The 25602-nt window shown below is 44.5% G+C and overlaps 2 protein-coding genes across 11 annotated transcripts; both read left to right on the top strand.

The window, feature by feature from the left end:
- The first annotated feature begins 118 nt into the window (after window positions 1-118).
- ZBTB24 (zinc finger and BTB domain containing 24) lies at window positions 119-11555 on the top strand. Of its 10 annotated transcripts, none has more exons than XM_080342292.1 (8): window positions 119-149; window positions 662-1001; window positions 1568-2853; window positions 3283-3450; window positions 3607-3690; window positions 4405-4488; window positions 6418-6499; window positions 7679-11555. In XM_080342292.1, exons 3-8 carry the CDS (start codon window positions 1878-1880, stop codon window positions 8490-8492), a joined length of 2208 nt encoding a protein of 735 aa, XP_080198418.1. In that variant the 5' UTR covers window positions 119-149; window positions 662-1001; window positions 1568-1877; the 3' UTR covers window positions 8493-11555. The 10 variants fall into 10 exon arrangements, 7 of the variants coding, with proteins under 7 accessions (XP_080198418.1, XP_080198417.1, XP_080198419.1 ...); XR_013922003.1 differs by having other exon boundaries at window positions 144-1001; window positions 7679-8606; window positions 8975-11555; XR_013922004.1 differs by having other exon boundaries at window positions 144-1001; window positions 7679-9064; window positions 10504-11555.
- A 4607-nt stretch (window positions 11556-16162) lies between these two features.
- PPIL6 (peptidylprolyl isomerase like 6) lies at window positions 16163-25259 on the top strand (the record flags this gene model as incomplete). The annotated part of the gene is made up of 8 exons (XM_080341946.1): window positions 16163-16249; window positions 17559-17654; window positions 18087-18275; window positions 19163-19225; window positions 19361-19508; window positions 20860-20916; window positions 23884-24019; window positions 25148-25259. 8 exons carry the CDS (start codon window positions 16163-16165, stop codon window positions 25257-25259), a joined length of 888 nt encoding a protein of 295 aa, XP_080198072.1.
- Between the last annotated feature and the right edge of the window lie 343 nt (window positions 25260-25602).

Below are 25602 nucleotides of genomic sequence, written 5' to 3'. Positions count from 1 at the left end.
TATCACTCAGCGCGGGAAAAGCCAGCACTGACGCCACTTGCCCCGCCCGCCGCACGTCATACGCTGCTCGGCACGTCACGACGCAAGGCGCGCCGCTGCCGCCCGGAAGTGCGGTGGCGACTGCGCAGAGCGGGGCAGGCGGCGGAGCGGTGAGTGCCGGGCGCCGCCGGGCCACCCCTCCGTGCCCCCTCCAGCCGCCGGGGCCCGGGCGGGGCGGCAGCCGTGGAGCCGGGAGGACGCGGAGCGGCGCCCGCTCCTCCGCAGCACCACACAGTTGGGCCCCGGGTGCCGCTCCTGGCCCCGCTCGGCGGACGAGTGGCCTCCCCCGGCGGGGTGGCCGGAGCCTGCGGGGGCGAGTTGCGGAGCTCGGGCTTCAGTGGGGTGGTGGGAGTGGGCGGCAGCGCTCCCGCCGCGGGTCCTGGCTGCTCCCCCAGCGCTGCGGCGTGTTCCGCGGGCCGCCGTGCTCCCGCCGGGGGGGCCCGGGGTCAGCGCCCCAAAACGCGCCTGTTGCTCACGAGTCCGTCCGGGGTTCATCAGTGGGGGGGCTGGAGCGCGTCTGACAGCCGCTGGCAGGACAGGTGCTTTCACCTTACGTACAGCCTTCCTCTAGAGTTACTTGTTATAGTTCTTCTAGGTAAGCGTGCCCGTTTGCATTTTGCAGTCCAAATAATAATGATGTCGCCTTGTGATCGAATACCAAAGTCCTTCACGTAACCCAGACCCACAGAGCAGCCGCTGCCCCGCCTGAGAGGAGTGTGGGTTCAGGGAATGCCCACGGGCAGGACTGGCAGCAGTTCCTCGGAGTTCCTGCCATCCCGTGCCACACAGGGCTGGCTCAGACCCGCAGCCCGGCTTTAAGGTGCTCCAGCAACACCAGGCTCGCGTCCTCCGGAAATTAAAGCTCACAGATTAAACAATTTGGCTCCAGCCTGAACTGTTTGGTAGCTGAATGAGGCTAAAAAAACTAAAAGAGACTTTTTGGACGTCTCAGTAGGATTTAGGTATCATCTGTGTGTAGTGTGTGTTGTTTTTTACAGCCTTCCTTCAGGTGATTGGAACTGCTGTGCTTGCTAAATACAAATATGAATATTAGTATTTCATATGATAGTTTTATAAATTAGGATCCTGGGTAGCTGATCTGTTTCGCTTCTGGCTCAGCTGATCCTCTTGAAATGGATATTTTTGGCAGATCTCTACCATAGTCAACCCTATTTTTAGACAGGGCTCTTGGAAAAAGCTGCAGTTTTTATGCTTATATTGCCCACCTTCATAGGCTGAAGCTTAGCAGGTAAATGTTCCAAAAGACAAATTTTCAGAAGGAACAGAAGTGTGTAAAAGAAGACATGGAGTCCTGCCATACCAATGCCAGTGAAGTTTTATAATTGATTACATGATTTAATCCCTGAATAATATGAAATGTGGCATCTGCAGTGATGAAGCTGCAGTTGACCTTTTTTATTATTATTTGTTTCCAGTGGCTATGAACAAAGAGCTCTTTTTGTCTGATTGTTTTAATTGTGAAAGGAGTTTTCAGAAGGGGCAGTGAGGTTTGTTTTGTTTTTTTCAGATGCTGCACAGTTGCCAGTACATCAGAGATAAACAAGTGAAATAATAGACAGTAACTCGGATCCAAGAAGAAACCATCTGCCGCCATTTCTTAGGATTTAAAAACACCTTTTTAAGATAATCTATGGCAGCATTATTGCTGACTTTTTTTAAAGAAAAGTCAGAGGCTTCGGAATTGCTTCAGAATTGCTTTAGAAGCTCTTTGGTAAAGCAAATTATATTTAATGTCTTATCATGCAGACTTCTAAAATACTTCTTTATTAAAGCTGTTCTGATCTTGTAGGCACCTCCTTTGATATTTTTCAATTAAAATGGCAGAAACAACTTCTGATGCTTCTGAGAAACTGGTCGTCATCCAGTCCAAAGCTCACAAAGATATCATTCTAGCTAATTTTGAAGAACAAAGGAAAAAGGATTTTCTTTGTGATATTACTCTAATAGTGGAGAATGTGCATTTCAGAGCCCACAAAGCGTTGCTTGCTGCCAGCAGTGAATACTTCTCCATGATGTTTGTAGACGAGGGGGAAATAGGGCAGTCCATTTACATGTTGGAGGGAATGGTTGCAGACACCTTTGGAGCGCTGCTAGAGTTTATCTACACCGGTTGCATCCGCGCCAGTGAAGGAAGCACGGAACAGATTCTGGCCACTGCACAGCTGCTGAAAGTGAATGACCTGGTAGGGGCCTGTACAGACTACCAGGCCAGCCATAGCCCCAGTAACGTGTTACCGGCTCCGGCAAACGGTGGAACCTCTGTAGCCATTATTCCAAGCGACAAGAAAAATGAAGATCCGCCAAAGCGAAAACGAGGGCGACCGAGGAAAATCCAGAGTGTCCAGGAAGAACAACCAGCCGCAAATCCTGCCGAAGATGTGCAGCTGAGAGAGAACAACTCCATGCAAAATGCGCAAAATTTCATGAAAAAAGACACTGCGGAAGAAGAAACAGTTGCCAGCGAACAGGCTCCAGCGAGGAAAGATGCAGGAGAAAACGACCCTGCTTGTGGCTCAGAAGCTGCTGTCGATCTGTCAGCTGAGAAGGATGAGAATTATGACCCCAAATCTGAAGGAATAACACAGAGCACTCAGAGCCGTTACAGCAAACGTAGAATAAGGAGATCAATCAAACTAAAAGATTATAAACTCCTCGGTGATGAGGATGAAAAAGGACTGACAAAGAGGACTGATGGAAAAAGAAAACGTGCGGGTTCTGAAGCTCGCTGTAAAGACTGTGGCAAAGTATTTAAATATAATCACTTCTTAGCTATTCACCAGCGAAGTCATACAGGTAGGCATTAAGAGACTCCTGCTTTTGGGGTGGGGTTTAGTGACCTGTTGCTAAATGCAAGCTAGTTGTTGAAGTGTGGGCTGTTGTCTACAGCAAGAACTGTCCAAAATAGCACACTGATCCAAATTATTACAGTGTGTCTCCAAGACAGTGTTCACTGTTTTATTCTTGTCAGCAGATTTCATAGCCTTTATGTCTCACATTGATTGCAGTTAATAATTTCTCAGTTTAAACATAGAATTCTATGACAATACTTAAAGAATTATTTTACTGCTATGTGAAATTTGTCTCTTTCTTTTAGTTCTCCGCATCGCTACTTAAAAGTAATTTTTTAGTGGCTACTGCGTTGCAGTGCATCTCGCTATCAGTTCAGAATATGTAGCAAGAACTAATGCATCTATACTTACAAGTGTCATCTTTTGCTTTCAGGGGAGCGCCCTTTTAAATGCAGCGAGTGTGGCAAAGGCTTTTCCCAGAAGCATTCTCTTCAGGTCCATGAGCGGATGCACACTGGAGAACGGCCGTACACCTGCACTGTCTGCAATAAAGCTCTGACAACAAAACATTCTCTTCTGGAGCATATGAGCCTACATACAGGTAAATATTTCAAGGCAAATGTAACCCCTCTCCCAAGAATTTGCCTTTCTGAAAAGAGGTTTTTCTGCTCCCTCTGGTGTGTGCTGGTGTGTTTATATATATCCTTATGCTTGGTTTGGATATGGCTTACATTTTAATAAGTGATTTTCTTTACAGGGCAGAAGGCTTTTACATGTGATCAATGTGGGAAATACTTCAGCCAAAAGAGGCAGCTCAAGAGCCACTATCGCGTACACACAGGTACAAAAAGTTGGAGTCAAAGAGCTGGCCAACAATCCATGTTCATTTGTCTTCCTAATGAGTGACTAAGGCTGAAAATTCTTGTTCAGTGATGTATTTAGTCTCTGCTACCCTGATATGTGGTATCTTGATATAACAATGAACAGGGTGAAGAAGACAGAATGGTGTATAACAAATGGAATGTTCAGAAAAATAGTTAATGAAAAGGACTCTTACAACGTTAAAAATTAGTACACTGTATTTAACATACAATTTGATTGTTCTAGCCCTGCTGTCCAAGTTACATAGAAGCTAGGAATTGTATAAACAATTGCATCTGTGGCCAGTTGTGCAAATTGCCTTGTAGTTTCCCACTGCTTTGGACTAGTAACAGCAAACAAGCCCTAAAAATTCTCCTCCTCACTTCTGAAGCAGAATGGGGATTAAGCCACACACACAGGAAGTGGTGGGAAAAATCAGAATTTACAAAGCTTCAAGGGAAAGTGTGTTTGGAGGGGAGCAGGTGTCAGTCCCCTCTTTTCTCATGATAATATTAAATAGAGAAATAGAAGAAGTGTGACAAATTAAGACAGGGAGGAGGCAGTGAATCACCTTTTGTTTTATCTCTATATTATATCAAAGTGGTTATTTTACAGGAAAGTGCTTTAACAAAGATCACTGAAGAGATACAGGGGATCACTCTTGCACTGACACTTTTTTTATTATTGCGACAAGGCCGTTCACTGCCGGAATGTAACCAGTGTCGTCGCAAATTCATGGATGCAGCTCAGTTAAAGAAACATCTAAGAACACATACAGGTAATATTGTCTCTCATTTTTGTGGTGTTGTGGTTTTTTTTCTTGCATTAACTCAGACAAAACAATGTTAGGCAAATGACACTTTCTCTGTGATATGAACTTCTGTACCTGTTATAGGAAGAGCTTTTTTCCCCATTCTTATAAAGCCTGCTGCAGAAAATACCAGTTTGCTCTTCTCTGACAGAGTCTTGGACTGGGAATTCAGTTTATCATGAGAGGCACATCCGGCATGTGTGAGGCTAAAGGTGAAATAAGTAGTAACAAAGTGCATGTCTTCAGGGAGTTGCACACCCCTGTCTGTGAGGGATGGGGTGCTTATGAAAAATGCTGCTGACCAGAAAAATAGTTATTTCCATTTAACTTTTTATTTTGCTGTAGTAAACCAGATATTGGCAGGAGAAGGGCTGGGAGGGATGATTTAATGCAAGTGTGTCAGAAGATGTTTTTAGAGCTTTAGAGGGCAAGGTGATACTTGAATGTATGTTGCCTGCAGTTGTAGTGAAGTCTGCACCAGATCAAGTTATGTATCTCATTCATTTCCTTCCCTTTCATAGTGAAAAAAACATAGTTTTAAACTCCCTGGGATGAGGTCAGAAGTTGTGCCTTTGGGAGTTTTTTGTGTATCCAGAATAGTGTTAACTTGTGATACTTAGAGATGCTGCATTTCCTGTTGAGGAGAACATAGTGTTTGTTGACACTCTCAAGAGTTTTGTATGTGAAGCTGATACAGGTCTATAAATATAGTGGAAAATGAGAAGAGGAAGCATAGTAGCAACGTCAGTTACAAAAATCGATCAATTAAGATGAGTTCTGGCAGAAACTGGCTTGCAATATGTTTTTGCTTCCAGGAAAGACAGGACAGATACCAGTATTAACAATGAAGAAATACCAACTGATCTGTCCCATCTCGAAAGCAAGATGTAAAATTCTAAGGAGGCTGGGGACAGATGTTAACATTGATACAGCTGTTCTGCTTTGGGAGAAGAGTGCCGTGAGAATACAGTCTACTTAGAAAGTTACTCCTGTTTTCAGTAGGAGGCAGGGACTAGATGACGAGAGGTCCCTTCTGACAAACATTTCTTGTTCTCTTATGCTTTGACCGTGCCCTCTGAAGCCACGTGAAAGCTGATAAATGTTGCAGTTCTATACTAAATGTGAAGCTTCCTTGGAAACTCCCTGCTGCCCCATCCCCAGTTCAGTGTGCTGGGCTGGTGTGAATTACCACAGGAGTGATCCGCGTTTTCCATCTGGTGTCTTAAAGAAGCTCAGTGCAAAAAGGGTGTGTTATGGTATGAATTTGGATTCAGTTTGGCTAGGTAATATCTGTTTCTTGTGAACGTTTTTGTTATTTAATTTGGCTTCTCTGCTCCCACTCCATTAGACACAAGAATTCCAAATGCAGTAAAAAACCCTAACAAACCCACAATTTATTCAACTCACTGTAATTTTTCTTAAGCTGGTGTTCCCAGGATACCTTAGTCCTAGGATGGGGCCTTACAGGAAGCCAGTCGACTTGTTAAGATGATAGATTCACTTTTCAGGTTTGGAAGTATGGGCATGCTCATCTGCATGGTGCTGCACATGAGCTGAGCATTAATGCTGACTAGTTTGGGGTCAGCCTTTTCCAAACTCGTCTGTTCCATGTGGAACACCCGCATCTGTATTGTAGGAACGTTCTTTGTTGCTCCGAGGGCTTGGATCACTTAATTCTTTCTCTTTAATGGGGAGAAAGGTCAGAAATACACATTTAAAGTACTATACCCTTGTTTAACTAGTGAGTACGTTCATTTTCAGGTATTCTTTGATTTCAGACCCATGGCAGAAGCGTGAGGATTTGACAATACACACTTGCTACTTGATTGTGTGGTAAAATAGAAAATGTTTTTAATATATTGATGGGAAGCCCTATGTCAAATTTCTTTTTGATAGGTGAGAAGCCCTTCACTTGTGAAATTTGTGGCAAATCATTTACAGCTAAAAGTTCTCTTCAGACTCACATTAGAATTCACAGGTAGAGTATGTCTAATTTTTGTTACATTCTTTAAAAATGTAACTTCTAATCTGATACCTGTAGGTAGTGCTTGTTCAATTATAGAATGGGCAGGGCTTGTCTGCATTTTGAATGGGTGGTTAAAGGTTGGCATGTGTGTTTAAGCTATTTAAAGAAATAATTGGTAGTGGAAAGTACTGCGCTGTTAAATACTAGTGTGCCAAGACCTTGGGAGGTTCTTCTTTTGTGTATTGTGTCTGTTTAATGGCAATGTACTTCTATATAATTTATCTGAAAATTTCACTGTGGATTTTTGTTTGACAGCAGAACATTAGCCATGGGGCAGCGAGGTTATTGGAGCATTGTCCAGTTTCCCTGTAGTCTATCATGTCTCTTTAATAGCATTAGTTTTCTTTTACCCATGTCAGCGTGATGTGTTGCATAAAGGCATGTCAAATTTTTAGTGGGGCCTGTTACAACAGGACAAGGGGTAATGGTTTTAAACTAAAGGAGGGGGGATTCAGGCTAGACATGAGGAAGAAATTTTTTACAATGAGGGTGGTGAAACACAGGCACAAGTTGTCCAGAGACGGGTAGATGCCCCATCCCTGGAGACATTCCAGGCCAGGCTGGACGGGGCTCTGAGCAACCTGATCTAGTTGAAGATGTCCCTGCTCATTGCAGGGGGCTGGACTAGATGACCTTTGAAGGTCCCTTCCAACCCAAACTATGCTATGATTTTATGAACCTTTGTGGGCGTTACATAAAATAAAATATTTCCAGTAAAATTCCTCATCCCTTTGAGTTGAGCAGCAAGTTAGGATTTGGATACTTCTGTCTGTTTTAAAGTCCACAGCCTTAATATACATTCTTTCTTTGACCGGTAAGCACTAGCCAGTTTAAGTTGTTGCATTCTTGTCAAGGTCTATCAGCATGGAGTTTGTACCTCTAGTATAATGACAGGAGAGCAGTTAACCTCTGTAGCGCTTGATTATATACTAATGAAAGTGGTTGTACAGCTTGTGACATCAAATGGGAGTAATTAGGAAGTCACACAGAGAATGTGTTTAGTGTCACTATTCTTAACTGCTTATGACTTAGCAAACCAATCATTTAAGTTTTTTTAATTCTATAATAAGATGCAGCAAGCAGTACTGTCAGAGTGAATATTTTAATGAAATCAAGTACATTCTTTTGCAGAGGAGAAAAGCCATATTCTTGTGGTATATGTGGAAAATCCTTCTCTGATTCCAGTGCTAAGAGAAGACACTGTATCTTACACACAGGCAAAAAGCCTTTCTCTTGCCCAGAATGTAGTTTGCAATTTGCTCGTCTGGACAACCTGAAGTCTCATTTGAAAATTCATAGCAAGGAAAAGCAGTTTCAGGAAGCCGGCGCTGCCCCGAGCACCAACACCGGTTCAGAAGAAGTGAGAAACATTCTTCAGCTGCAGCAGTATCAGCTTGCCACCTCTGGAGGGCAGGAAATTCAACTACTGGTTACAGATGCTGTACATAATATAAACTTCATGCCTAGTCATAATCAAGGCATTAGCATCGTGAGTGCAGAAAATGCCCCAAATATGACAACCGAGCAGGCTGCCAACCTCACGCTGCTTGCTCAGCCACCGCAGCAGTTGCAAAACTTGTTGCTTACAGCTCAGCAGGGGCAAGCAGAACAAATCCAAAGTATCAATATGATTGCAAACCAAATAGAGACTGCCCAGCCCGAACAAATGCATGTCATCACTTTTTCCAAGGAGGCACTAGAACATCTTCATGCTCACCAAGGACAAAATGAAGAAATCCACTTAGCAGGATCTTCACATCCAGCTCAGCACATGCAGTTAACTCAGGAATCAAGTCAACAGTCTCATTCTGGACAAGATACAGTTCCTTCCCATCAAATCAGCGAAGAACAAAATCGAAGCGTACATGTTTCTGAATCCCATCAGCAGTCGTTGTCAGTAAATGAGTCATCTCATGAGCATCCTATTCAAGGACAGGCTTTCTGAAATGCTTATTTGTCATCAGAGTGCTGGGCTGCAGCGTGCTTCTCATCCAGGCAGTGACTACACGTACTGCCTGTCCTTTTCTGCAGCATAATCTGTCTGAAGATGCGTTTCCTGGTAATTTTTGATGGCTGGCTTTCAGTTTTCTTAACCTTATTTATTTTAGACTTTTTTTTTTTTCCAGATTGGTATTTCTCAACCACTTAGTCCATACCTCACAAGCGATTAGCATGGGGTTTTTGTGCCTCATGCATGTTTATGCTTATTGAGGAGATATTGGTCCCTGTACTTGCATTTCCATGTGACTCTCTGGAGAAATGTACAATGCTGGTAGAGCAACAGTGTTTAAGGTGTCTGCTTATCAGAAAGTATGACTTCTGTGATGAAGTCAACATTACCTGAACTACTGTCAAGCTTAAGATAACCAGTACTTTTTGCAAAGCTAACACCATATGTCTTATGTTTAATGAGCTTTCTCTCTGCAGGTTAATCACAGTATCACAGTATGTTTGGGATTGGAAGGGACCTCAAAAGATCATCCAGTCCAATCCCCCTGCTGGAGCAGGAACGCCTAGGTGAGGTCGCGCAGGAACATGTCCAGGCGGGTTTTGAATGTCTCCAGAGAAGGAGACTCCACAACCCCCCTGGGCAGCCTGTTCCAGTGTTCCGTCACCCTTACTGAGAAGAAGTTTTTTCTCAAATTTAAGTGGAACCTCTTGTGTTCCAGCTTGATCCCATAATGTATGATTAATGTATGATTTTTCTATGTGATCATTCCCTTAAGTGCATTTTGATTTATTGACTACCAGATTTGTTTAGTTTGGGTTGAAGTTGTTGCAGCCTTCGACTGGCTGTGGATCACCCCTTCTGTTTACTGTGTGCTGGACGAGTGTTGCTCCTCAGAAATGCTTTGGCCCTTGCACTTGAATAGCGGCAATGAGATGCGGTGGTTACACAGAACAACTGAAAAGCCCAAGTTCTGCTCTGTTAGTTCTGCCACTCACTCTCTGTGTGACTGTGGGTGAGGTAGTTGACCTCTGTGCCTTATTCCGTCATCTGGGAAGCGGGGATAGCATTCCCGTGCTCTGCCAAGCACTTTGAAGAGCTCTTGATGTTGAAGGCACTGTCTATTGAAGTGCAAAATTCTCTTCCTGACAGGATTCAGTCTAAGCTTAGGAGCCAGTGTATATTTAAAGTGTTATTTTTTTGTACTTTCGAGAGCAGAATGTAATGTTGCTTTTAATATATGTTAATGTTGGTAATTGTTTCTTTTGGGGACTTAATGAACAGAATCACTTCAGAGCATAATGAGCTATATAAGTGGGGCATATTGCGTTAAAGTCGTACAGCTATTTTTGCTGACCAGATGAGATGTGTATAGATTGTTTTCAATGACTGACTGACTGCTAACAAAAGAGATTTGACATCTTAATAAAATGCCATGCCAGAATACATGCTTTGCATTTTCAACTTTGGCTACCGGTAACGTCTCGTGTAGTGTACTAGTGTGTTTAAAATCCAGATAAAATGGCCCTGGGACTTAAAGCAACGTGCTCAACCATCACTTCAGTTTTAAAATATACTTGTAATTTACATTTATATTTTATGTTTTAACAAGTGAAAGATGTAAAAATTAAGGTGAATTTGAAAGTGAAACAGAAGATCTCTGTACATAAATGACTGCCCAGAGAGAGTCACTGGCAGAAAAGTCCAGTGAGTAGAATGATAAAATAATTGAAGGTGGAAAGGACTTCCAGAGGCCATCTGGTCCATCATGTTCCTCAAAGCAGGGGTGCCTAGATTAGATTGCTGTTGTCTGGTTGAGTTCTGAATGCTTCCAGAGATGGAGATCCACAACCTCTCTAGGCCACCAGTTCCAGTGTTTGACCACATTTTCAGTGAAAAAAATGTTTCCTATATTTAGTTGGAACTCCTCATGTTCCAGCTTATGTCCACTGCCTGTCATCCTACTGCCGTGCCTCCAAGAAGTGTCCTCTCTCCACCCTCCCATTAGGTAGCTGAAGACAGCAGTAAGGTCCTCCCAAAGCCACCTGCTCTTAAGGCTTGAACAAAACCAGCTCCCTCAGCCTTTCCCGTTGTGTGCTTCAGCTCTTCAGTCACCTTGGGGGGCTTCTGCTGCCCCCAGTCCGGTGTGTCAATGTCTGTCTTCTTCTGGGGAGCCTGGATCCTGGATGATGTTCCTTGCTCAAGTCCAGACTACTCAGCCAGCTCCTCACCACATGTTGGGGGAGTTTGGGTAAGTATCTCCCTTTTTTCAAAGTACTAGATCAGTTTTTATATAAACAGATCATGAAAAGGGTAGACAGTGGGAATTAATCAGTGAGGGGAAAAAAAAAGCCCAAAGCATCCCACAGCAAAACTCTCTTTAGGCTTTTCACCTTTTATTTCCTCTCAAAATGGAGAAATAAAATTTATGTACTTTCTGCCACCAAAGAAAACCAGCATATTCCACTGTTGTACTTCAGAAGCTTGAAGTCTTGATGCTGCGAGAACAGATGAAAAAATACAGTAAAGCTTGTTACAACATCTATTAAAATCTTGCTGATTAATTGTATAAATTTAAGCTTACGGTAAATATACTAGTGATTTCATCCTAGCAGCTTTGAATTTGATCTGAAATACTGTAATGTGCCGCCATAATACTGTCTGGTTATAAGTTTACAGGAGCTTGCGCTGAGTTGCTTCTCTGCCATATATGAATTAATCTTGAAATGCTTAAAAGCTGGTTGCAAGCTAAATTCTAAGACTACTAGTAAAGTAACTGTTAAATACTTTCCTCTTTTTTTGACCTTTGATTTGTTCATTATGAACTTACCATTGCAGGATTAAGGATGGTGCTACAATTATGCCTGAGTCACTATCATATACTGATTGCTCAATGCTTTCCCTATAACTAAAAAGAAAGTTTGGGGTTTGGAATTTTCTTATGCTTTTTGACAAATTACCAGTGAAGAAATGGGCTCCTGTGAACAGCACAGCGGCGACAAATGTTGCACCCGGCATTGCCTCAGCTGTCGGCACTCATCGGAGCCTGTACTTGAGAAGCTCGCGTGGTTTCTCCAACCACAAACGTTGCTTTTTGACACCATTTGCTTCCTTTTTGTTGAGTGCATTTCTATTAAAGATGAAAATAAATCCCTCTTATGTGTGCGTGTTTTTAAGGCTGCAACTGAAGCCTAGGACTGCTTTGAATTTGAAAGGAAATCCCTTCAGCTTTGCTTTTTAGACCAGCTGCCACTAAGAACAATTTAGCAAAAAAATGCATCCCTTAGAAACTACATTTCAAAGCAGCTCTCTAAATATCTGTACTCCTTAGCCAGTAAACACCTTAACTGCTCATTTTCTCACATAGACTAATCTTAGCAAATCCATCTCACTGCATTCTGTGTTAAAATGAGATTAGGATTCTAGGCACCAACACAGGACAGTAAGGCTACTACAGAAAGATCACTTTTTGTGAGTATTTAACACCGTTGTGTATTTCTTAATTTTTAAGTTACCCAATGTAGTTGAACTCTAAAAGGATTTTACTTTTTTTTTTTCAAATACAAGTTTATGACATTTTGGCTTTTCCTGAAGATTTTGGCTGATTCTCCAGATGAAAGTAGAAACAAATCCCTGAGGGGCAGAGCAAACACGCTCTAGAGTATGTATTTGACTTGTATGTGCACTTACTCTGCTTGCCCTTACACTCCAGGATCTCATTTTTGACAGATGAATATCAGATTATTCATTTCATATGAGCTGTGAAAGCAAATTATGCTGTCAATAGGAAAAGCCTCATCCCAGCATGTGTAACTTTGCAAGGGGTTTTTCAGTACTTGTTTTATGCTCTTTTCTGCTCAGAGGGACTCAAAAAGGACTGCGAGGGGTTGTACAGCAATTACCTCTTAGCATCTGAGTGCAAGAGGAGATGACTATCTCACTGTGAACTCTAAAAAGCTGAATGCCTATTCTCAGGTTTAAGTTGTGGGTGCTGAGCCTGGCATTGATCGTGGCAGTAGTTCATCTCTTTATTTGTAAGACACTTGTTTTACTGTCTTAGCTGGTTAGTCATTGTGATCAAGTTCATGGCTGGTGTTTGCTAAGGCCTATCCTGCTGCGCTGGGATTTCTTTTTTTTCAGTCTTTTCCCACTTGACCTTAAATGAAAGCCAGTATGGGATTTGTTCCTCATCATTGACCCAATGCCCATGTGAGCAGAGCAGCTTGGTACTTCTGTCTCCCCAGGTCTTCCATCCCTGCAGCAGACTGTCTCACTGACTCTCTGAGTATCCACGTCCAGGAGAAGCTCAGTCCAACCTGGAAGTGGTGGGGGGAGACCAGTTTGGGAAGCAGGTGTGCCCGAAGTCCAGGCAGCACTCAGGGGTGCTTCCTGGAGACACATATTCCCATGGTCAGAAGTCCATCTGGGCAGGGTTTGTCACAATCCTACTGCTATTGCAGGTTCTTTTCAAGAGCAGAGAAGGAACAGATAGTGCCATACTTTCCATAGCTGTGGTTTCACGACCTCTTTTTGTCTGCTTGTTAGAAGCATTCAAGAGTCTGCTTCTTGCAGACCTGCAGTCTTGTAAACTATAACAGTCCTATTTGCTCCATCCCTTTTCAGATCCTCTGTAAAGTATGGTGGACAATAAATGGTTTTCTACAGCAGAGGGACTGCTGTTTATTTCTGGCCCAAGCAATTATTCCAAATGGAGAAACCCATCCAGACATACTCTAGGTGAATCAGCATCTCACTGTAGTATGCTTACTGCTCATTTCTGGCTAATATTTTAATCCAACCTGATTGAAAGTATCTCTGGAATAGCAGGATGCAGGGTTTTGGTTTATTTAGGAACTCCCTACCCTGTCCTGCAAGTTTTTCTAACATCTGAGGCTGTATCCCACTGTCCGTGCCTTCTTGAAGGGAACCCAGTGTTCATGGGTCTTCCCTTCAGAACCACTGGATCCTCCTTGTCCTCAAAGGCAGCACGCCTTGTGGCTACTACAGCAGTTCCTGGATAACTTCGGGTTGTTGTGAACAGCCCTGCTAGTACATGTCATCTTCAAAACCAGCTTATCCCTTTGGCTTTGCTCTGAATTTCTTGATAAAGTGCTATCAGTTTCTGCCTTCCACCTGGAAGACTAAGCTTGTAGAGATCTTCCTTCCTTCTGGAGCTGAATCTGTCCATCGTTCCCTGGCAGCGGGAGGACCTTTTCTTGAAGTCTCCCACGTTGTTTGCTGCTACTGCTGGGGGATCAAACAGCTACATTCTCCCTGCATGGTATCTCTCAGGAAGGAGCTGTGGCAGCCCAAGGTGGCCCTCCCACTAGTCACCACAGCACTGTTGTGGTTCAGCAGCTTCAGCAGACGAGCTGTGCAATGTTTCCTCTCCAGGTATTTGCTGTGAAGTTATTTGACATTTGCGTCTTCGACAAGCACAGCGTTATTCTTTGTGTAGCTTTCAGCAGGATGATGCTGTAGTCATTTGACTTGCCCTTCACCAGAATGCCACGGTTCTCCTGCCAGAGCACCTTCAGTACCTTCACCTTTTTTTTCTTTTTTTTCTTTTTTTTTCTCCTTTAATTAATCCAGTCTGGTTTTCTGTTCTCTTTCTCAGTCTCTTTCGGATGCTGTCTTGGACCAAAAGGAACTGAAATGGCTGCAGGCACAGCAGGTGGAGAGGTGAGGAAACCCTCTCAGAATCACACAGAAGCAAAACTCTCAGTCTCCTGTCAGGGCACATTTACACATTTCAAAGGATTTTGCGTTTCCAAGAACATTAGCTGCACGGCTTTTGAAAGGGTTTCAGTACCATCATTTAGATGTACTGCACAACATCTTGTGGTTTCCATATTTTTCTTCATGATAACTGTTTTTCTCTCCAACCAAATGCAGCGTGGCACATCTGCCACAGCTGGCGAGCAGAGCCATACCAGCAAAGTCCTGTCTAACTCTTACCACCAGCAAAGCATTTATGTGTATTCAAGTACTACAAATAAGCTTGCAGAACAACATCATGTTGTCGTAAACAGGTAACAGCAAGAGGCTGACATGAATAACAGTCATCCAGTTCGATATTTCAATATTTATAATTTTAATAATTGGAAACCTGTTGAATAGATTGTAATGTACCTGAATTACAAAGTGATGTGAAGAGGAGAAATAAAAAGCAGAATGGATAGAGATAGCAAGTAATCAGAGGCTCTTGGCTTGCTCTTCTATTAAAAAAAAAGCTCATTGTAAATTTTCAGAAAACAGTCCTGTCCAGGTGGACAACATCGTAAAATGAAATTACAACATCTTGTACACGGGTCTTTCAGACAAGGGAGTAGCTGTGATAGCTAAGCCTTCAGAATCTGATAGTTTTCACGGTCTTTGATGATGTGAGGATGGAGCTCTTCAAATCCAACATTGCTGCAAAATAGCTATGAAAGTGTAACCCTGATGAATCGCTGTACGAAAATATCACTGAGCCACACACAGACCAGAGAAAATCCAGGGTTCTGTGGGGGAGCCCCTCTGCAACCTGTGAGTTCTTTCTCAATCTCAATTTTTTACATGGGTAGTTCAGAAACATGTAGCTGAGAGGCTACAGGCTTCTCGGTTCCAATTCTGTGGTTATGTACAAATTTATCACTTTATAAAGCCATTTGTATAGACAATTGGGAAAAAAAAAAAGTGCACGTTGCTATTAAGATGATAAATTAATGTAATTTTTATTGTATTTAACACAGGTTTGTTTTGCAAAGCATATTTTCCCCTGGAAAATCACACTGTCTCATCTGCAACAGGATTTTGACGCATTAAAGATGTATTTTTCCTGGGGATGTGATGATTGTTCTCTGTTCCATGATATCAGGAAAAATTACACAAATTTTTGGCGTGACATATAATTCAGCCTTGTCATTTCCAACATCAGCATCTCCTAAAATTCACGTTCCTCAGAGACAAAAGCGACCTGCCCCAGCTGGGCTGAACCTACAGCTGTCCCACAAAACCACTTTTGTGGGAGCCGCCATCCCTCTGGAACGGCTCCATCGATGCCCCGTATGGCTCTGCCTGCTCTGCCGATGTGAACGGTGTCTCGGCAGCGCCCAGCAAATACAGCTGTGGGTAGGAGCTGCTGCATCAAAAGGAGATGCACACTTTCCACAGGGTGTAATTAAGATGTAAGTCTCATCTTCACTGGATTTTGTGGGGGCTGGATATTTACATTTGTCTAAAAGAAATCAATATGGAAAAGAGCCACCAAGGGGAATTAAACAGAAAGATACCAGGAAATCCTTGAGCTGAGGATCACCAGGGGCTGGGACAGTAGTGGGGAAGCAGTGGGCTCATGTCTGCTTATTCTTACCACTTTTTGCTGGGCATCTGCTATCAGTCACCATTAGCAACAGGATAATGACCCAGTACTGACAGCACCCATCATGAGCTCTGGAAAGAGTTGGCGTCAGTCCCCTGCTCAGCCACACGCTTTCTGTGTAACCTCATTTTCCTTCCTTCAGGGGAAAAGAGAAACGGGAGCATTTCCCACCATCCCACAGGGTTGAAACCTGCTTACGTTGGGTTTGGGAAGTGCTTAGAAGTGGAGGGGGTGTGTTGGTGTCCGGCGTTGCCAGGGAGCCGGGCTCTGTTGACGGACTCAGAGTCGTGGTGGCCGGGGAGCCATGGGCCCGCGGGGGGTGACGGTGGCAGTGACGGTGGTGGGGCTGCTCCAGGACACGGCTTTCCACGTGGCCAAGTGCGCGGCAGAGGTAATCCCGGTGCCGGGTCGGGAGCAGCGGGGAGCAGTGCGGGCTGGAAGTAAACAAGCAGAGCAACGCCTTGCCTGGCAGCTCCTTTCAGGAAGAAAATATTCCAAATTTTCAGTCTTCTCCTCTTTTTTGGCACTGATAGGCGCAGGCTTTATGGGCTCCCGGCTCAGTGCTGCCCGGGGTGGGAGGTCTCTGCTGCAGCATCTTCCCCTCCTTATTCCTACATCTCCAAGAGATTTTACAACTGTGCAACGCTGTCTAAGACGTCATGCATATTGCAGCGTTGTCCAACTTGGCAGCCTATGGCAAGTCCCTTCATGCAGCTCTGTTGGTTCAGATGAGAGAGCAAAAAGCTGCAAACCTCATGGGGTTTTGCAGACTTTTTATGAGCAGCTCAGCTGTGCAGTGGATGCACAGCACGGCACAGCACACAGCCTGCCGCGGGGTGCACAGTGCTGACCTTTGTGCCCTCCCTGCCCATAAGAGTTTACTTGCCAGGCTGGTTCCCCAGCATTATTTACAGCTGCTGAAGCTCTGCCATCTATCAGCAGCCCTAAGGACAAGCCAAGCCAATCCAAGCCAATAGCCGCAGGAGGTGTGTGCCTCCTGGCTTTTTGTCCCCCTTTTTTTTTTAATCTTTCCAGCCACTGTCCCAACAATAGCAACAGCGACCAGGAGCTGAACAGAAAGTCACTTCTTTGCTTCATTCTTTTTAAGGCCAGCTGGGCTGGCTTTAAGCCTCAGCTTGTGGCACTTGTGTGCCTCAGCCCAGATGGAGATGAGGCTAAATGCATCGACAGGGATGTCCCATACCCATATAGTGATGTGCTCCAGATGCAGTACTACAAGCAACAGCGACTGGAAACGTTCACCTTGCAGCCTTCACCGAGCTGCTCACTTGCCCCAAAGCCTTGGGCCCCGTCATCTAGGACAGTACAGGACTGTGACTCTCTGTGCACACGAAATTGCAGTTGATGATGCCCAGCAACATCTTTCAATGTCTCACCGCTCACATCAAGGGGAGCGGCATGGGGAGGGAGCACAAGTACAATTCAGTAACATTTGTGAAGCAGCCCTTCATTTAAAAACAAGACACCCACTAGATCTGCAAAGAGGGATTTTGAATGATTTGTGTGTACTTCCGTAAGTGTCAGGAATTACATCAAAGGCATGAGGGATGCAGAGCAATAACTGGATTGGAACGTGGCTTAGGTTGCAGTTCATGGGAGAAATACAAGCTGTGATAGGACTGGGAGGGAATGTTAAACTTCTTATAAGCACTTTTTTTTTCCTTACCTTGAAAATCTAGGCTCTGAAGCTGAAGTTTCCAAGCAAGTTTGCAGATCCTGTAATACAGCCTTTAGTAGAATTTGCATGGCATGAATATTTACAAGAGAAAAAGAAGGTAACTCTTGTTTCCTCAGGTTGCTTTAGACATGAGTCCTCTCCCGGGGCTGCAGCCTCTCCCAGCTCAGTGCCAGCCACAGGTTTCAGAAGTGAGCTCTTCCACCCGGGTTTATTTCATGTCCTCGGAGACCCCTGAGGGGTCTGTTCAGTCTGAACTGGCCCCAAAGTGACACCCAGGCAACTCTTGCCACGATAATGTCCCATAGCAGCAAGATCCAGACCTTCAGGGCACGTAACTGCATGCAATGTCAGCACAGTTCACCAAAAGCTCCTGCCCAATCCCTTCCAGTTGACGGGTTTTGCAGTTTTAAAAGTAGGAGAAGCATAAAAATGTCAGAGACCACCTTACCTGCAGTGAATTATTACTGATTGTTTCTTCACTAAAAGTGTAAATAATCCGTGGAGACTGTGTTTTTCCTCTGAAATGCAGGAACTGAGAGGCGAGGTGTGGGCATATGCCTCCTCGGTGATGTGCTTCCTCGATGGGCAGCTGCTGGGGGACGAGGAGGAGCTGCTCAAGTGGTCTTCCCGTGAGTGGGACTATCGTGACTTTAAGCCCAAGGCACTTTACCAAGCGATTGCTGAGGATTTCTACAGCAAATACCTGAAAAACACCCAGGCAAGTAGCACCATTTTACAAGAAGGCTAAAAGGTCTGTAAGCAGCTGGAGAGGCTGTCAAATGAAAGGGCAGATATGAGGAGGAAAGAATGAGCACGGTGGTGGCAGTCTTTTGGTTTTCTGGGGCTGGAGAGGCTGATGGGGAGCATCCCCTCCTGAGAACAGCAGCTTCTGTGCCTCTTGGCAGCCAGGAAGGGGTGAACACCAGCCCAGGTGCTCAACATCTATTAACCGCTTTGGGGCTGAACAGATCAAAGTGCATTGCTGCCCATGCTGCAACAGCGCTGCTCCAAAATCCCAGACCGCCAAGCCCTTGGTTACCAAAATACTTGTGTAGCCTTATTCTTGGGTGCCAAAAGCCCAGCTTCCAAACCTCTGCTTTCCTAGCCAAGACCACCTGAAATGCTGTGGTGTCGTAAGGTGTGATATGGCTGGCTCTGAGTCGGTATTGAGAGCAGAGAAAAAACAATACCATACTAAAGTAACATAGAAAGTACAGCATCGATGGTGTGCAGGTTTGAGGCTGACTGGAAGGAGCGAGAAGTGTCCATTTTGGTGAGGTGGCCAGTATTCCTGGAGAATCTTTTATTCCTGCCTGTATTGTACAAGCTGCAATAGGCATGTAAATAAATGCAAGATGAAGCAGCCCTGCCCAGTAATTTGTTTCAACACACTGTTAGGATGATTTCTGCCCAGAGTGAAGTTAAACATCACATTTTTTCTTATTTAAACAAAACAGTAGGAATGCTGTTCTGCAATGTCGATTCTGCAAACATTTCCCGAGACCATTCTTGCCGGTCAGCTGGACTCTGGCCGGCGTTAGGAAGCGACCGCAGCACAGAGACCTGGCCTTTCCCTCACTGCATTTGTTTTTCTGCTTTAAACAGCACGTGTTTGTGTACCTGGAGATATCCATTGAGGAACAGCCTGTTGGGAGGCTGCTCTTGGAGGTATGTTACAGAATAAAAAAGCAAAAACAAGGAACAAGTCCACCTAGCACCATGGTCTCACCTGCCCATGGAGGGGGGACAGAAATCTGACCAGCTAGGAATTTCACACGTATTTTCCTCTTCTTGCTTTTGCAGCTCTTTTCAGACGCATGTCCCAGGACCTGTGAGAATTTCCGTGCCCTGTGCACCGGAGGAGCAAAGTCTCTCCGTGACGGCCGAGAGCTCACCTACAAAAACTCCCTTTTTCATCGTGTAGTGAAAAATGGGTGGATCCAAGGAGGAGGTGCGTCGCCAGGGGTCCTGAGTAAAACCCAGTTACAGCACAAGGCAGGGGGATCTGCAAGAATAACAGTCTTCATCCATGGAGACATAACTGAACTCCAGGACAAAGCTAATATCTTCATTTATATATATATATATATGTAAAAACGTAAAATATATATATTTTTTTAGCCATGTCATTTTCTAAACACAGGGTAAGTTTGGGCAATTTATTCTTTTGATTATCCAAGACCTTTATCAAAAGAATTTAGGAAACTAATTGAAAACATTAAAACTCTTTTCCATTAAGTTCTTTAGTAAGTAATTAGGAAACTAATTGGAAACATGCAAAAACTAAAAATGTCCATAGGAAAACATATTACTTGTTTTATAGAGAGATTAACTCACGGAGGTGTTTAGCCAGGTGTCAGAGCCCTTGCAAATGTGCTGCTGAGTTGTCTGAACACCGGTGCTGTGCCCGGCGTGTGGCACCAAGCAGAAAGGCACCAGGAATGATGGATCACACAGCTTGCCCAATGACATCCCCAGGAAACCCAAGATTAGTGAGGTGTATCAGAAGGCATCTCCTTCATTACCCCGTTTTGGTGCATCTATCATCCATCTTACCTACCTGTATTTCTCACCTGTGTTTGCGTTGCTCCAAATGTGAGTGCTTAAATCCATTTCAGGTATGTATAACTTTGGAGATACACCTCCTACTTTTAATGAATCACTATGCAGATATCTATGTAGTCCATAAAAGAAGCCTACAATGACAAGCTTACTGGTATAGAGGAATAACCATAACCTGACTGGCATAAGACAATGTCTAAATAAAGTAACAAAATCAGAATTCTTTTAAAAAAAGTAAAAAAATAGATGCATCAGGTTTCTTTAGTGCCTTATTCATCAGAAATCTGGTTCAATGGGAATTTCACTCTTATCAAATCTCTTTTCTTAGACAAGCTAGTGGTCTTAACTCACCATAATATCACAGCTGCATTTTCATCCTTCCTTCTTCTAACGCTACTCGCTCCAATAGGCGTCCTTGTCCAGGGTGCCCTGTCCTCAGCTGGCCACTGCCACCGCAGGACCTCTCCCAGCAGCAGATGCTGGACCTTCGCAGAGGTGCCGCAGTTAAATGTGCCATGCGAAATAGCTTTCCATAGAGCAGCCATCTCTTGGGACAGAAGCAGAGCTCTTCCCAAAGGTCTGACAAAATTTCGGCAGTAAAACAGAAAGATGGGTGCAGTTGTTCCCCCGGGCTGATGCGCAGCCCACGTCTCTGACCTTGGCCGAGCTGCTCACTGACAAACCCCAATAAACCCTGTGATAAACCTGGTCTCTGATGATTACTTTTATCTACCCTGCAGACATCATAACTGGAAGGGGAGATGAAGGAGAGTCAATTTATGGTCCCACTTTTGAAGGTATGTTTCCTCAGCTATCTTACTGTGCAAATGACAAGTTTCTGCAAAAATCAAGTTGTTGATCTGATCTTATTCGCAGAATAACCTGGGAATTGCCTTTCATCTCTCTAAAACAGAAGTGTTTGCTTTTCAGTCAGAATTATTATCTGCTCGCATTAGTTTGAGCAGACTGCTTTAGCGAGGTCACTTTTTGATCTGCAACCTCTGATGTTCCCTGCCTGAGGCTCAGCTCCACCAGCCCCTTCTCTTCACCTAAATGAGGGCTGATGGTCACCCACTGCCTTCTTCAAACTGCAAATACCTTGTGGATAGGACCCTAGAAATGCAGAAGTGGATTAGCTACAAATCTCTAGGCACCACTTGTTTAAAATCATTTAAAGTAGTGGAAGTAAGTTGGCTTAAACTCTGGATTTCCTGAACCTTAGGCAGCTTTTCAGGCTTAGGGACACCAAAGGCATCACTGCCAGCAGCTACGTGACTCTGCTGATGTAAGGGGAGTTACTTCTCAATCTCACATAAAACCATGGATGTCGAGAAATGACAACCATGAGCTAAGTTTAACAAAAAATGTTCCCCCATACTGGTATAAAGTAATAAAATGTAAAGAAAGGAGAACATTATAACTTGCAGTACTTGAGAAGAACAATCCATATAACTGACATAGACACTTGGGATCTTCTGTGTAGCTGAAATGCTGCCCATAAAGATGTTTTATGATAGTTAAAGCACTTTTGAAACTGATTTATGTTCCCTTCTATAAAAGCTTTCCCACTGCCAACGGCGCAAACGATGTGACATTTGAGCAGGCTGGGCAGCAGCCAACAGTGAGATCAGAAAGGCCAAGTGCAGCCGAAAACTTTCTTTCCCAAGACGCCGAAGATCCTGGTGGCCAGGAGAAGCCGCTCTCCCCTCCAGGCCAAGGGACGGAGGGACCAAAGTCCGGCCCCAGTGCAGCACCAGTGGGCAGGGGAGCTGCTGGAAATGGAAGTCCGACATACAGGATTTAAGGCAGCAAATGCTGCCTTAGTGGGCAGGAAGGGGCAAAAGTCACTTCTTTGATACTGGAGCTCCTGAAATAGCAGCAAGTGTGGACTCTCAGGACACCCACATCTCAGAAAGAACATAAACTGGTATTGGGAAAAACAAGGGCTGGCTGTTAAATTGTCTGAAGGCAGACTTCCCCGAGGATTTAACAGTTTCTAAATCCTCTTTTCTAGCAATGCTACCCAATAGATTTGTGCTTGTGCACATCTCTTGTTTTGCTCCCAATTCCATCCTTCTCCTCCAGGCAAAGCTTGTGCTTTCCCTGGGCTACTTGGGAAAGGAGCTGCCGTGTCATATGGGAAGATGACAATGTGTCAAAAATCGCTTAAGTAATTTTAAGGTGGATTTAATTTGGAATCTGTTAAACTTGAAAGTGTCCCTGGAAGAGTTTTATTACCCATCTGCACATACTCCACATATTGATGTATTAAAGGAAAGGATTTGCTAATTTTTCCCCTCCCTCTTTTTAACTAAAAGTTGCTTGAGAAAGGTGTTCCCTTGGGTATCCCTTTCTATTTTAAGGCTTAGATTGCTTTCCCAGTACTTTCCGCAAAACTATTTCACACTGAAGGCAGAGGACAAATATCTTTGATATCTGAAAAGGGTGAGAGATGCCTCTGTCAGACGGTAACATTCTGTGAGACTCTGCGCTTGGCACACATCCGGGCACTGCAACGCTTGCTGAAATTAATGGGACGCAACCGCATTTTACTGTAATGAGCTGAAAGGACTGAGGTAACTACAGAGAATCACTCAGACTGGAGCATCATGTCATAGGACAAAGCATCCTGCTCCAAAATTAGTCTGCTGAAGTCACTTTGCAAACCGCAAGGGAGTAATTCTTCAGTTAAAATTTAATTATCATTTTTATCAATCAGTTTCTGAGAAGGGCACTCAAACAGGGTAAAAAGAGTTTAAAAAAAGAAAATCAGAGAACAATAAAATCTAAGTATTTCTACAGCTTCCTTCAGGCTTGTTGAAAGCTTGATGGGCCTCTTGACTGCTCAGTGTGATCAGGTCAGAGATGGGTGATGGAAGAGGTCAGGATCAGTGGACTCCCTGCTCACCTCATAGCTAGGCTCCTCTCCACAGAGAATCAAGTCCTTGTCATCATCCCCCAAACTCAAGCATGCCTAATGCCTGTCCTTCCCCAGGCATCCCTCCCTCACCAGTCCTTCCTCAGCTGGCACAGAAGTTCCCCTTCACCTCCTCGTGGCTCTCACTCCCATCACCTGCCTCCTCTCCTAGCCCAGGCTGCCGAACAAAGCTTCTTCTCTGGGAGCACCTCAGCCTCCTTAAACAAACATCTGCTCTCCATTTATTTAGCTCTGTCATTTTATTTGGCTAAAGACAAGTCCTGCTCACCCTCTGGAGCCACCTGAGCATCCCACCAGGCATGTTGTGCCCACACAGCCCTGTTCCCTCATGGGGGATCTTGTCCTCTTCACTGCAAGCAGCGGCAGGAGGGAGGCAGAGCAGAGGTTGTGCTTGGAGCATCCGCGCTGCCTCCCACCTTCCTCATCCCTACAGTGGGAATAATCCCAAGCAGCTGTGGGGAAATGTCATGCTAAGGGCCCTGAGTTCCAGCAAGAGGCATTACAGACCAACAGCGGGGAGCTGGAGGCATCATTGCTGTGGCTCTGACATTCAGAAATAACCAGAGTGCTTTTCCATGGCTATTTTTCATCAGCTTGCTTACTGGCTTAAGCCCTAGGCAGTAGTGGGAAGCTCTTTCTATGAAAGACATTGATTCAAACCAGAATTGGCTTGCGTGAGACTTGAGACTTTTGGGGAAAAGGAGAAGGGTAGAGGGGGAAGAAGGAAAGGGGAGCTTGCAGGAGCTGCCAAAAGGGAGCTGCACAGTGAATAGCAGCACAGGGAGCAAGACAACTGCAGCCTTTCACCCCTGAACTCTTTCCCTAGATGAAAGCTTCTCTGTCCATCACAAGGGAAGAGGAGTCCTCGGGATGGCCAACAAGGGCCGCCACAGCAACGGCTCACAGTTCTACATCACTCTCCAGCCAGCTCCGTACCTGGACAAAAAATATGTGGCTTTTGGGTACGTACATATGGGGGGCACTGAGCAAAGCCTCCAGGCTCCTCTGCCCTCATGAGCTGAAAGTATCTTACAGAATGTGTGCTGAGAGTTTGTTCTCAGTAGGTCAATATATAGGGCTGGCCCTGTAAAGATTTTTAGATTTTCAGGAATGCAATAAGGAAGATTATTGCTCTGAACAGTTTGTTTAATGTAAGAGAGCAAAGTATGTATGTATTACCATCGAGAGAGAAATTCACAGTGCAGTTTTCATGTAACAACATTGCGGAGAAAGCATTTTTAAAGGAAGTGAAAAGTCTGTCTAACCTACAGAGAACAACCCAAAAGCGATTCCTGGCTGGATATATTTATAACCAGCAGCATTCACCTCAAGTTTCTGCCTTGACACTGTCTCCATGTAATGTGAAAGGTGCAGGATCCATGATTTTATAGCCAGACCCTCTTCAGTCTGAGTGGAAGTTTGATCCTGAGGGAGCAAAAGGCAGCCACAGCATACGATGAGCGCAGATGGGCACTTTACAGCCCTGCACTGGCTCAGTCATTCTGATGTCCCCACGTCGACAAGAGCCACCTGCAGTGTCTTCCCCGCCTGGTACCACCGTGGTGGATGGGGTGGGGTGGGGTGGGATGGGATATGGTATGAACCTTTTCAGGAGACACAGCTTGTGCTCCCGCAGCAAGGGAGCACGACAAGCTAAAAATCATGAAGACTGCAAAATGTTGGACTGCTTTCAGGATTCAGATTGGCGTTGTGAATGGGAGAAATGACATATTTCTCAGGGAGTCACTTCTAATAGCTGTCACCCCTGACAGCATCTCTTGATGTCTTTCTCCTCAAAAGTAATGGCCACTTGTCGTCAGGGCACATGGTAAATGGTTATTTCTTTAAACAAGTGTAGCTGCATAAAGCCGTAGCATTATCATCTCTCCTAAAATGCTAACTAACTAGCAGCTACTTAATCAAAAACTTTGGTCACTCCATTGCAAAGAACAACTCTTCAAAGAGCAGAGCAAGTGCAGCCTGTTTGTAGGAAACCAGTGCCGTGTTTGTTACGGCCCCACACAAGCCAGAGGCCGCAGAGGTGGCTCCGGACAGAGATGGATCATCTCTGCACCTTCTCCCTCCCATAGGCAACTGATCGAGGGCACGGAGGTCCTCCAGAGACTGGAAGCTGTACCTACATTTAACGAAAGGCCTACAGTAGCCTGCAAGATTATTGACTGTGGGACTTTTGAGCCATGATCCCCAGCTGGTTTTCCTGCCTGCTGTAAGGTAGAGCACTATTTTCCACTCAGCTTTTTACTGATCCTGATGGCTTTCACTTAAGACAAAAATAAAAGCACTTCTTGCACACATGAATGTCTTGGAAATGTTCTTTTGGCTTAAAAAAAAAGATGTACATAAGCTGCTAAAAAGCACTTTTACAGTGGTACAGAAAAAGACTTGTGAACATATCTCAGTGCCGATCTACAGTTTATGGGAAATGGTGTTAATACGATTATATAGTGACAAGTAGATACGATAAAACGCACATATGGCTACAGCATGGGTGGACAGATGGATACACACCCATAGGGATAAAGCT

Source organism: Nesoenas mayeri (assembly GCF_963082525.1).
Source record: "Nesoenas mayeri genome assembly, chromosome: 3".
Taxonomy (NCBI): Eukaryota; Metazoa; Chordata; class Aves; order Columbiformes; family Columbidae; genus Nesoenas; species Nesoenas mayeri.
The sequence above is the reverse complement of the archived record's forward strand: the minus strand, read 5'-3'. Positions and strand labels throughout refer to the sequence as shown.